The 13,338-nt window shown below is 40.2% G+C and overlaps 2 protein-coding genes across 3 annotated transcripts; one reads left to right on the plus strand and one right to left on the minus strand.

Annotated features, from left to right (window-relative positions):
* Positions 1–697: 697 nt before the first annotated feature.
* LOC145416747 (uncharacterized) lies at positions 698–7,051 on the minus strand. Its single transcript, XM_080285672.1, has 5 exons — positions 6,997–7,051; positions 6,405–6,619; positions 6,086–6,215; positions 5,476–5,609; positions 698–946 (listed from the first exon to the last, which is right to left on the minus strand). Exons 1-5 carry the CDS (start codon positions 7,049–7,051, stop codon positions 698–700), a joined length of 783 nt encoding a protein of 260 aa, XP_080141798.1.
* A 1,061-nt stretch (positions 7,052–8,112) lies between these two features.
* Positions 8,113–12,119, plus strand: ubl (Ubiquitin-like protein 5). 2 transcript variants are annotated; one of them, XM_080285555.1, is made up of 3 exons: positions 8,113–8,203; positions 10,509–10,673; positions 11,874–12,119. In XM_080285555.1, exons 2-3 carry the CDS (start codon positions 10,665–10,667, stop codon positions 12,084–12,086), a joined length of 222 nt encoding a protein of 73 aa, XP_080141681.1. In that variant the 5' UTR covers positions 8,113–8,203; positions 10,509–10,664; the 3' UTR covers positions 12,087–12,119. The 2 variants fall into 2 exon arrangements, with proteins under 2 accessions (XP_080141681.1, XP_080141682.1); XM_080285556.1 differs by having other exon boundaries at positions 8,126–8,203; positions 10,512–10,673.
* Positions 12,120–13,338: the final 1,219 nt, after the last annotated feature.

The following is a 13,338-nucleotide window of genomic DNA, read 5'->3' on the forward strand; positions in this document are numbered from 1 at the left end:
CTTTCTTTTGCTTGTTATTTATTCCTCCTTTCTCTTCTTCCTTCTCTCATTGCTTCCTCTTCTCCTTTCTTTTCTTTATCCTTCATTTTTAAAATCTCCGCCTGATTAAATGAACTATGATAATTCTAGTTGTTGTCTTTTTATGCAAGGAAGAAGGAACCAAAGGCCAAAAGCCCGCGAGATTGTTCCCTCCAAGAAAAAAGAAACAAGTTACCTGCCATTGTGTTACCACTCCTTTTAAAGCGGAATGTATTATCCCTCACCACATAAAGGAATACCTTGCACTTGATATCGCTTTTCCACACCACCCAATGAGGTAGCGACACAGGCGCGTTATGTCTCCATTTTTATCCCGGCGAGACATTCCCCAGTAGGCCTATTTAGCCGGAGACAGAGTGCACTTAATGCTGTGTAAGACAAATCAGACAACGAAGTAAGTCAAAACAGTCCTTAATAAAACAAAAATTCCTTATAACAAAAAGTAAAGCAGCTCCATAAGTCATACAAGAAGACAATCAAGTAAAAATAAAAAGTCCTTAATAGAACACAAAATCCTTATAACAAAAAGTAAAGCAGATCCGTAAGTCATACAAGATGAAAACTTTTAAAAAGGTCCTTAGTAAAACAAAAATTCCTTATAAGAAAAGGCAAAATAGTTCAGTGAATCACACAGAAATCAAATGTGCAATCATGTCGCTCAGATCGTAAGAATGGCGTTGGCGACCCTAGTGACGGCTTGTGTAAAGGGTGGGTTGGCGGTGAGGTGGTGGGTCACGAACAAACACATCATTACCGCCACCATTTTGCCGCCAAACAAGCAGTACACCGCCACCCAATTGTCGGGCGTGGCGTACCAAAAGGCCCGGGACTCCATAGCGCCAAAATACTCGAGCGGCAGCGACACCTCTGCATAAAACTTGGCGCACAGGGCCAGACCCCAGGCCACCTGGCCCACACCAACGGCCAGAGTAATCAAAAGCATCGCCAGATGAAACCAGTAATTTTTGATAACCGTAAAACTTATCCCAGTTAGCAGGGACAAAACCTCGTATACAATGATATAACTAACACCATTAGTAAGCTGGTATTTCAGTTTAGCTAAATTGTTAACACCACTGATCTCAGCAAACGGTTTACTAAAAACTGTATTGAGATCCGGACTCCCGGGCAAATTTTTAAAGGTTTTTCTTAATGCCGAGAAAATTTGTTCCACTGTTTGTCCAGTGGGTTTGAATCCCAAAACATCCTGTGGAGGGACGTGGCCCTCATGGATGGCGTCAATGATGCCGTCGACAGGGTTGTTCGGAATATCGTGAGGAATGAGAGTGATTTGAAGAAACAGTGAACAGATTAGGCTCATTAGCATACACGGGTAAATCACACAGCAAAATGCCAGAATGATACGTTTTTTGCAGTTGTTACATCTTGGCGCAGCGCTGGGGCACCGCACCCCCTTTTCAAGGTCAGCAACCGGGTCCATTGCCACCCCGGATGGCCTTTGACCTACCCTGTCTTACAAATTAAAGGTTAACCAATAAACCACAAGAAAGAATACACGAGTCCAAGATTAACGAAGAGATCAAGAATAAACTTTTAAACAGAGTCGAATAGATTAACACTCTCAGAGCAAGAGAATTATACCACAGAGGATTGCGAAATTGATGCAAGATTAAGGACTTATTCCAACGCGAGGATGACACCTAATGACTTTGACCTCTTGACTCGAACTGACCCCTGACGACGATGCTGGCGAATTTATAGGCCAGAATTACCGCCCGGGAGGTTACACTAATTGACGTCCGGGGTTATAATTACCACCCAGGAGGTCACACTAATTGACGTCCGGGAGTTAGCCTAATTAAGTCAACCCTTCAATCCAATGACGTATTTTTTCTGGGATATCGTGGAGATATCTCGTGTACTTCCAAAGGGGTCCATCATCATCTTCTTTTTTATAAATCAAATTAATATTCTTGGTGCGAGTATATCGAGACTAATTTTGGAGAGAGAGAGAGAGAGAGAGAGAGAGGGGGGGGAAGAGTACTGTAGTCAAGATTTCCAGTCTTTCAACATTCAGTGGAAACTTAATAAACCCGACAACGTATTTGCATTTTAGAGAGAGGGCTGCCACTAAAAGAGAGAGAGAGAGAGAGAGAGGGAAAGAGAGAGAGAGAGAGAGATGTATAGTCAAGATCTCCCAAGTCTTTCAGTAATCAGTGCAAGCTATTTAAACCCTTCACCCCTATCTATCTGTCTGTTTATCTGTCTATAACCAAACACATTAATCCCGGAAGGAGGAGGGAGGGGGATCAGGCCATACTCTCAAACTCATCCCCTCACACACCTCCCCACCACATCCCGTGTATCATCTTCGGTCTCCCCCTCCTCTTGCTCACGCACTCTCCTAGTCAGTCTCTCACCAGGAAACATGAAGGAGGAGAGTAATACAACAGGGATAGTGCATATTTACTACATCTATATACAATACTTATATTTTCTGAAGATACGGTGTTGTTATAATTGGGGTGTATCCTTTTTCTTCCTCCTCCTCCTCATCACCATCATCATCATCATCATCATCACAACCATCATTCATTATCATCATCATCATTCATCATCATCATCATCACCGTCATCATTATCATCATCATCATTATCATCATCATCATCATCATCATCTTTTCCCCTTCTTTCTTGTTTTTCCTTCCTTCCTTCCTTCCTCTCTTTTGTCCATTATTTAATTCTCCTTTCTCTTCTTTCTTCCTTCCCTCGTTGCTTCCTCTTCTCCTTTCTTTCCTTCATTTCTTTCATTTTTTCTCCTAATTTCATCCGTTCCTTTCGTCCTCCTTCCTTTCCTTCACCTTTCTTCTTTCCTTCCTTCTATCCTTTTCATTTTCCCTCCTTCCTCTTTTCCTCTTTCTTCCATTTTCTTTCCTTCATTTATCCCTTCCTTCCTTCCTTCCCTCCCTCCATCCTTCCTTCCTTCCTTCCCTCCTTTCTTCTGCCTTTCCTTTTTTCTTTTCTGTCTTTCTATTCTTATTTCCTGCCTTCCATTCTTCACTTTTCCTCCTCTCCGTCCTTCCTTATGATCTGTCCTTCTTCCCTCCTTCCTTTTTTCCATCTTCCTTTCTCCCCTCCTTCTCTCAGTTCCTTCCTCCTTCCTTCCTTCTTTCCTTTCTTCACAACACACGAAGGAAGAAAGGGACGAGGAGAGAGAGCAGAGAGGCAGACCACAAATACCCTGGAAATAGACAGACAAATTAAGAGACCTGATAGATTGCACTAATTGACAGAGGCAGATAGATAAACGGATTGGCAGATAGATAAATAGGATATACAGGTAAGAATGGATGATAGTAATAGTAATAATAATAATAATAATGGTAACAATAATAATAATAATAATAATAATAATAATAATAATAATAATAATAAAAATAAATCACTACAGAAAAGGCGTCACCAACAAAATTCACTTAACACGTCCCTCCCACCCACCTTCCGAATGTAGCTCTTGGTAGGCGTGACTGGGCGTGAACTGGGCGTGGGGTGGGCGGATTTGGGCGTACTCTAGGGCGGGCTGGACGTAATACTGGCCCGGCTTGGCGAGATGGGCGCGAATGGTGGTGTTGGTAAAGTAGGAGGCGCCGATATGAGCCATGCACTGTGGAGAGAGAGAGAGAGGTTATATTGACGTACACACACACACACACGCACACACTAATATATACATTGATATACTGTACATACACAAATTCATGCTTATATACTTAGGTACAGAGAAGAAAAGTGTGTGTGTGTGTGTGTGTGTGTGTTGTTACGGAACAGAGAAAGATAATGTACACTTTAAGTGAGAATACGAAGAGTCACTACTGTCCCGTAAAGTTCCAGGTTCAAAACAAAAGAGTTAGGTAAAATTACAAGTTAAAGTTTAATGCTTAAACTAACAACAAAACATTCAGGACTCATAAGGATAATGTAATGGCAAATAAACAGGTTAAATATATGGTTAACTGCAATAGCCTCTATTAACACGAAATTAGGAAGAGTAAATTTATCTAAGTCAGCCCTGATAAAATGAGATACCAGATAATACTCAGTGAATGCAAGATAAATTATTACAGATACAAAATAATATTAAAACTGGTGGACATAAAGATCCCTACATGAATTACAAAAACTTCACTAGGCCCACAAATTAAACTTATGCTATACAGTACAAGAAAAAATACAACAGTTATACTCAAATTACACACAGCTGCTAGATGTTTGGAGATTTCTTGAGCACTCACAATAATAATATCTGTACAGGGGAGGACAGAGATGTGAACAAAATGAGGAGCAGATCTAAGTGGCAATGATGCAGAGACTGAGCTCATTATATAGGGGCCGGCAGACCCTGATACAACTTGTAAGAAGGACGCGCAAATGAAGCCATGGGGACAAAGAGTTGACAATCCTGGTCTGAACTCCAGAAATGACGACTTTACTATAACGGTAGAAGGGGGGAACTGAGGCAGAACACGCTCGTGATCAAACATGCAGCATACTGTGCGTTAAAATTACACAAAGGATGATGAAATCATAGGCTATGTAACAGTGTGTAATTCACCGGGTTGGTCAGGATCACTTGATGGTCTTGATCGTCAGCTTTTTACCCTCCCGGAAGGTGTGTGTCTGTGTGTGTGTGTGTGTGTGTGTGTGAGAGAGAGAGAGAGAGAGAGAGAGAGAGAGAGAGGAAAGAGATGGTGAGATTAAAACACTCTATCTTTGAAGTGTGTGTGTGTGTGTGTGTGTGTGTGTGTGTGTGTGTGTGTGTGTGTGTGTGTGTGTGTGTGTGTTTTAGCCAGATAGACAGACAGATAGATACTCACGGTCAGATTAAAAGCCCTATTTCTGAAGTGTTGAGAGGTGAGTGTGAGGGAGAGGGATGTGGTGAGGGTGGTGGTGTAATCCTCCCCCCTCCTCACCTCCACCACCTCCACCTCTCCACCTTCCACCTGGGGGGGGGGAGGAAGAAAATTAAGTGGTTTCATTAGTTTCATAATGACTGGATTTTTCATTCCTTAAGTTAAACCTAAATTATTACTGTTAAGATAGAAAGGATGATAATGATGGTGGTGATGGTGATGACAGTAGCAAGAGCAAAAATAATAATAATAATAACAACAACAACAACAACAAAGAAAAATAATAATGATGCTGACGATGATGATGATGATGATTGTGATAATGATACTACTATTACGACTACTACTACTACTACTACTACTACTACTTCTGCTGCTGCTGCTGCTGCTGCTGCTGCTGCTGCTGCTGCTACTACTACTACTACTAATGATAATAATAATAATAATAATAATGATAATAATAATAAGTAGAAGAAGAAGATGATGATGTCAACACCCAAATAAATCGCTCAGGAAAAGGAACCACGACTCATGTCCCACCCCAAAGAGGAGCACCGTGGCTAACCTCCTCCCCGTTGATAGTGAAGGTGACGGCAGGACGGGGGTGGGTTCGCAGCACGGTACAGTTGGCCCTCAGCACCTCCCCTACACGGTACCGCACCCTGTACCCCCACACGATAGGGCGGGTGGCGGGGGGGACTGAGGAAGAGAGCAAATGTATCAATAAATCTAATAAATGTATGTCAGATTGTATTTGGTATGTCACAGTAGCATAGTTAGCCCCTTATACGATTGGTAGGTTAAATAAATCTTAATGATGAAGTGTATTTTGATATCCTTTACCCCTTTCACTTCAGCTTGGCCTAAACTTCCCTTCTCTCCATCTTGAATGCTGAGTTTTAACACTAGAATGCGATGTTATTTATGTATGAATGAATGAATGACTGGGTGGATGGATGGATGAATAAAGGGATGGATGGATGGATGGATGAGTGAATGAAAGGATGGATGAATGGGTGAACAGATGATGGATGGATGGGAGAGTAAATGAATAGATGGATGAATAAATGATTGAATAGGGAGTGTAGTGAGTTACTGTGTGTGCTGTGTAGGTAGGAGTGTAAGTACAGGTGTGTAGGTAAGTGTGTAAGTAGGCTGATCCAGAGTGTACTTACCAAGGACAGAAAGGTGTGCTGAGCGTGTGTGTTGTGTGAAGGTGGGAAAGTCAGCCACAGCCTCGCAGGTGTACGTTCCCGCTGCCCGCACGCCCACACGCCGCACCCACACCTCGCCCACGCCCCCACTCTGAACGGGAGAGAGAGAGGTAGTACACATCACTATCTATCGTCTTCCATGCCTGTATCTATCAATTTGTTAATTTGTCAATCTTCTCATACCTGTTTCTATCATCATCCCTTTCTCCGTCTACCTGTTGGTGTCTATTCTCTCTCTTTAGGGGTGGGGGGAGAGAGAGAAAACTAAAGCAAAACTCACCTCCACATGCATGCCATCCACCTCAAAAACCTTTAGGGAAGTGGCCCCCCGCTGCCCAACCACCGCTGCTCGGTAGAACTGCTTGCCGTCCTTCCACCAGGCCACCGAGTACAGGGGGCCCGGCCAGGGATCCACCCAGCATTTTAAGCGCGCGTCACTCTCATAGGTCACCTCCTTCGGCACCTCGATGCTCTGAATACGTACGGCGTGGCTACCTGGTGGAGATGATGATGATGATGAGGAGGAGGAAGAGGTGGAGAGAGGAGGAGGAAGAGGAAGGGGAGAAAAATGGGAGAAATGGTGTTCCCCCGAGCTAAGCCCTATATTGGACTAAATAGCCCCGCTAGGGTTACAGGAGGGAGCTACCCCTCCCGGCACGGATGCTCGGGCGAGGCTCGAACTTGTAATCCCCCGATCACAAGTCCAGCGCGCTACCACTGTGCTACCGCGCCCCCGCGGAAGGGGAGAGGGAGGGGGATTGTGATGATGATGATGATGGTGAAGACGACGACGACGACGATGATGATGGTGGTGGTGGTAGCAATCAAGGCTACACACACACACACACACACACACAATTATCGTCACTTACCAACAAACCATAAGCACATAATGGTAATCCGCTTCATAATGTCAAGAGATATCATTTTGTCTGAATCGTTTACTTCACACCTATTTCCTCTCATTTTTCAGTCAGTACATCTATTTTTTTTATACAATATCCAGAAGTAATGAACAGTTTCGATTTGTACTATTATTATTATTATTATTATTATTATTATTATTATTATGAGAAAGAGTTTGGTAATGGTCTCTAATAGATCTTAGCCGTCTTTTTTTTTTCTTTGATTTTTGCCGTCTTTTATTTATTCCATCATTAATCTGACTTCAGGGACAGAAAGTAAATATCCATCTCCTAAAATTTTCTTTGCACACTCCAGATTCAGTCTTCTACTCGTTTTATACTGCCAGTGAACAGTATACTGTAGACCTAGGTGTTGGCTTGAGGCACGGTGGAAGTAGACTGATGGAGCAGATTTCTTCCTAAAGCCTTCTCCTCCTCTTCCAGCTTCTTTCTCTTTCTCTCTCTCCCTCCTCTCAGTCTCTCATCCTCTCCTAGGGATTACTTTTTACCCCCCTGCCCAGTTCTCTGTTCCTTTGGCTGATTTAAAGTGACCATCTGCTTCCGTTGCATTTATTCCTTTAATGATCGTACCTATATTGCAAATAGGATTGTGATTTATATAGGAAGAATAAAGGTGATGAGCAAAACACTACTCACAGAAGCGTTAGAGAACGAGGGCTGTAGAAAGCAGAACAATAAAAAGAGAAGCGCCATCATCGATAACATAATCCCTGGTTAAGAATGGACAAGAGGGAGTGTCAACATGGCGCGCGTCTTGTTTCATGTTTTCTTCAGAAATACGATTTTTTTCCTTTTTCAAACTTGAGTTTTTAAATGCACTGTTACACCTGCATAACAATAATAATTTCTAATTTATGTGTGGCTATTCGCAAGTGCAATTTATGTTCAGCTTATTTTCTTTAATATACCTGACCAGGTTACGAATTTTCATGTTAAGTATCAGTTATTCTTTAATTAGCATAGTAATTTGAACAAGATATATGTAGATATAAAAAAAAAATTTACTCGGGAAAATTTTTTTATTTCTGCAGATAAGTATATTTAATCTCGAACGCAGGGTTGTTTACATCTTTCTGGAAGCTGCCAGATGCCCGCCTCTCACCATCACTAACTCTCACTCCACCGCTCATAACGGCTTACTCATTGACTCCAGGTTGGTTTCTGATTAATAACTAAGTCATGCGAATACGAAAATGCTCATAATTATACAAATTTTATGCAACTGATCCCAAGTAAGGAGGTTCCAGTTGTGGCTAATCTCGCAACACAGCCCATTTCTCGGAGGCATGAGAGGAAACTGTCGTTTGTTAGGCTATGCAGCGATAAGACCCTGTACCATAAGAAAGAACGGCTACTGAAAGCATTGAGTTTTAAGGATATGGGTTAAGTGCGTCATTTTATTTCGCGCTACACATTATGCAATGAGATAGAGATCAGAGTTATATTTGTAGCCTGGCAGTGAAAGTCTCAACCTTTTTATTTCATTAATTAATGTATTTATTAATTTAATATGAACAGCGTAGTGGATATATATTGAGAAACCATTTGCCACTCTCTTTCTCTCTCTCTCTTTCTCTCAGCAGATTTAATAATTCTACCACAGAACACCATTAGAAGGTTATGTATTAGGTGTAAACTAGTTAAGAGTGCCATGAAGCAAACTTAACCATTCACACAAAGCTGCTATAAAGCTCACAAATTCGTGACTGCTCACATATTAAGGATTTACTGCCAAGAAAATATGGAAAGGGTTGTGAAAACTTATATTAATCCTCTTTGGTGCCTTGTATATACTTCAGTATTTTGTTGAGGCAAAATCCAGATCATTATAATCAGCCCTTGGAACTAATAGTATGGTAGTTTTGTTATTAGTTAATGAGGTAACTTTCAGCCCATTGACATCTGCAGTAGAATTCATATTGCATACATAGGTGACGGTTATATTGTGATAGGGAATATGTGACATTTTCATAGTACACCACCAGTATTACTTGGTTCTGTGGTGTGTATTGCTGGTTTCACCATTTAGTTAAAATACATTTACTGAACAACCTGTACATAATAAGTTATAATACATTTACTGAACAGCCTGTACACTGCAGGAAGTCTCTGCTATTAGGAACAGTGGTTCACAGTTTAACTGAGTGATATCCCAGTTTTATAGTTGGTGACTACTGGTAGCTGGTACTGTACTGTTAGGTTTGACTTACTGTTGTTTTTATTCCTTTCAGTCAGAGAACATGCATTGTATTTTGTCACAGTTAATGTCAGATGGTCTCATTAAGCTTAGGAGAAGTTCCTTGGAATGAAGAGATTAAAAAGTTTCATTTAGTACCTGCAGCACAGTGTGTACTTTGTGTTGATTAATGCCAGGTTATGTAATTCTGATTAGGAGAAAAGTAAAATGTATCTATGGTTGTTAGCTGCAGCCTTATAGTTATAGAATGTTTGCACATATATTTATATATATTGTCTTTTATATGTACCACATATTAGTACTGTAAGCTATAATAAGTAGAGTTTTTAAGGTCACAATTGCCAGTACTGTATAGAGTATTATCTACAGAAGTTACACTGAACAGGCCAAAGATATTAGTCACAAGAATTTCCAGGAAGTTTGGGCATTAGACAAGATGGTGCAATCATAGACATTTTAGTGAAGAGCAAAGTTTTGGAAGATATTTATGTGTTAATAGTGTTTATTATATTCAGCAGTGCATATTTATTTGGATGTTTCATATTATAGTGTTGGTACTTGTATACTGTAAGTTCACTGCTGGTGTTTGTGGTGATTTACCCTGGGTTTGTGGGTGTGTCCACATTGGTTTGTCTGCCTAACTATAATTGTGTTGTGATGTCTGACATGGCATTGGGAGAACAGAAGACAGCCATTATGCATTATAGTTATTATGAATATGATATGTGAATTTAGTATATCTCATACCTTATTGGTATTTTTTAATGTAAATTTTCCTCTGGTGTTTGTAGATTCTGCCAGTTTTTAAAAGCATCAGCTTGTACAGTATGCTACCCAGCATCGATCACTGATGTTATTACCATATTTCTGTAAATACTGTATGCCATTTTGCAGTATAAGTAACATAAGAGGATAGATAACAACTTGAAGTTCTGGGTCAGTGTAGCCAACAAACAAAGCAAATTAAAGACACAGTGGACGGAAGGATGAGGTTTTGTTTCTATCTTTTTCCAAGAGTTTATTTGTGATAATTGGATTTTATTGTGTTGCTCAAAACATGACCCTCAGTTGCAAAATGTGTGATAGTAGGGCTTAAGTTCACAGGTACGGAGGCTTTCGTGTAGTGTACTTCATTGCAGCATCAGTTTGAGTCTAGTGATTGTCTAAATAATGATAGTGTGTCAGATTTTCTCAACTAAATGATCAGTAAGTAAATGGGTTTAGTACAACATGTCACTACAGGTGTGCTTCTCCATTCCAGCAGCAACCCGCCGCCACCACCACCTTCTCCTCCACCAACACCACCACCAACACCTCCCCCCACACCACCTCCAACACCGCCTCCCACACCACCACCCACGCCACCTCCCTCCCCTCCCCCACCCCCACCACCTCCACCACCACCACCACCGCCACAATGCTCGAGGTAAGTCGTTGAGAGTGCTCAGAAGTGAAAGTAGACTGAAATGTTGTTATTGTGACCCTAGGCTCATATGGATATGAATCCATTGGATTGCAGGGTGAAGCAGCCCTCCCGTAGTTCATAGTCTTCTGGGGGGATAGGTCTAATGAGAGAGTTGAGCACAAGAAGCATATTAAGCTAGTATACATGTGTTACTGGTAACACAAAGTTAACAAACAACATATATTGATGTTTGCTTCAAACTGCTTCAATACCCTTTAATAGTAGGGATGAAGATTTTAGCCAGTTTAGTCCCTGGTTGTCATGGAAAGTGACTAAGTAAGCCTTGCAAGGGCAACTGGAAGACTCTTGTGTGTGTATGTGTGTGTGTGTGTGTTGGTGTAAAGATTTAGGTGCTTCATTTTTCACCAGCTGTCCTGCAGGCAGCCTTATAGTTCCAACATTTTGAGAGGGATAGATGGAATTAGGATTTCCATCCTGTTTGGTTTATATATCAAGAAATGTCAAAGAGCCTTGCATTGGATCTCTCATTCCCCTGTAGCTAAGCTTGAGAAAATGAGTTTGATGATACGAAAGATGATATACCAGAGCCCTGTCTATATAATATAGATATCAGAAAATAGAACAGTAAATCCTCACAATATCAAACCTAGATAACCCTAACTTTGGCTGTATTGACCTTTGTGAGCCTACCAAGCAGCTTTCAAATATATCAAACGAAAGGTTGATTTATTGAAGTGATGCAACTGTCAGACCAAACAGTGGGTGAATACAGTAAAAAGTTATTTTTTGGGTTTTCCTTTTCTGTTGTTTATTATTGATTTGAAAATATTATTTATTTTACAGTATGAAGATACACAGTATAGTATAAACCTACATATTGATAGGTAATTGTAAATGCATACTAGTCCCTTAGATATCCACTGAATAAGATTTAGTATAAATTGAACCTGGGGTCATTATAATCTTTCCTGACAAACATCACCTGTATCATTAGCCCTTCCCCTGTATTAGTTTTATATACAGTATTGAGGGTTTGTAGTATGTAAAGGTAATTTTCATCTTGTCCCAAGGAGGTAGTTTCTAGTCTTCAGTTTTGACAGTAAAGTTTTGTTAATAATTTGTTAATTTTCATGTCATTGGTTAATGGGTGTAGTTTGATATGGTTGGGCAGGCAGTAACATTCCATTTTTCCAATTACAGGTGACGTGCAACGATCGACTCGGCAAGAAGGTTCGAGTCAAATGCAACCCCGATGACACTATAGGCGACTTAAAGAAGCTAATTGCAGCTCAGACGGGAACCCGGTGGGACAAGATAGTGCTCAAGAAGTGGTACACCATCTTCAAGGATCACATCACCATCGGAGACTACGAGATTCACGACGGGATGAACCTGGAATTGTATTATCAGTAATGGGAGGCTAGCGTACATTTGGCACATTATTTCTCCCCCCCCCCTTTCTTTTTTTCTTTTTTTAAAAATTAACTCAGTGAACCTGGGTGACATTTTTTTTTTTTTTTTTTTTTTTTTTTTTTTGCTGAAATGTGGTTTTATTTAGCTTAGGAAAGGCATCTTGTATTGAAGGAGTTTATTTAGTCAGTATTTAACCCCTTCAGTTGAAAAAGTCTATCCGAAGCTTAATAAATCATCAGAAGACAGCAGGAATAAAAAAAAAAAAAAAAGTCCATGGCTTGAATAGGTTAATTTAGGTTTCCTAACCTTGTCACCCCTGGTCTTACGTCTTAGTAAACTCCTATTATCAATAACTAATGGGAGGCTGGTGTACATTTGATGCATTATTTTTTTTTCTCTCTCTCTCTCTTTTTTTTTTTTAAGTATGTAGTTTTTCCTCCTCATGTCACTCTTGGTCTTTTATATTATGTTTGACTCACTTTCATGACGTTGTGAAATTTACAAAAGGTGTAACTTGTGATCGCGTTGTCAGAGATGGGAAACGAGTGGTCTAATGATATGTATCTGCTTTTTTCATTACCGTAAGTTCCTTCTCGATTTGCTGTAGTCATATCATGTCGTTCATACTTAGTTTTATTTCTCCATTGTTTATTCTCTTGCCAAGTGTTGTATGAACTAGATACTTTTTGTATTCACATCATTTGTTGCAAATATGAACTAGTATTAATATATTCTTGTCATATATTCCTTTGTTTCATCTTATTTTCTGTTCTGTATTTTGTCAGTTGCAAATATGAATTTACAGTGAGTTGGTGTTAAATCTGATGACATACAGGTTTATTCTTGCTCTCTCCATGTAATTATATTCAGAGTAAGATATATTTTTTGGATGAAGGTTCACAAACATTTTTCATTATCCCCTTGAAATGAGATTTGTATCCTAAGTTAGATGGAATCGTCAGGAGGTAGGAAGAAAGTGAAGATGGCACAGGACTGATATTCTGAGTAGGATACATTTTTTGGCTGGAGGGAGAGGTCAGAGTTATTCATTATCTCCTTGAATTTGAGACTTGTTCCCTAAGTTGAATAAAATTGTCATGTGGTAGGAAGAGTAAAGTGAAAAATATGTCACAGGACTGAAGGGATAAGATCATACAACTACAGTAAGTCCATGTTGTAACCCACTTTTTTTTTTTAATCCCCCCCCTTGAAGTCCAACTAAATTGCTGATAAATTGGCTGTTGAAGTTCCA

This window comes from Coenobita brevimanus, chromosome 107, assembly GCF_032717465.1.
Source record: "Coenobita brevimanus isolate Jiangsu-jjx chromosome 107, ASM3271746v2, whole genome shotgun sequence".
NCBI classification, from domain to species: Eukaryota; Metazoa; Arthropoda; class Malacostraca; order Decapoda; family Coenobitidae; genus Coenobita; species Coenobita brevimanus.

Bases quoted from the DNA above. Each gene is read 5' to 3' on its own strand.
- LOC145416747 (XM_080285672.1), bottom strand. From the start codon at position 7,051: ATGATATCTCTTGACATTATGAAGCGGATTACCATTATGTGCTTATGG. The intron at 6,620-6,996 runs GTAAGTGACGAT...CATCTCCACCAG, and splicing joins TATGTGCTTATGGTTTGTTG to GTAGCCACGCCGTACGTATT. The intron at 947-5,475 runs GTTAGCCACGGT...GGTGTGGGCCAG, and splicing joins TCACTATCAACGGGGAGGAG to GTGGCCTGGGGTCTGGCCCT.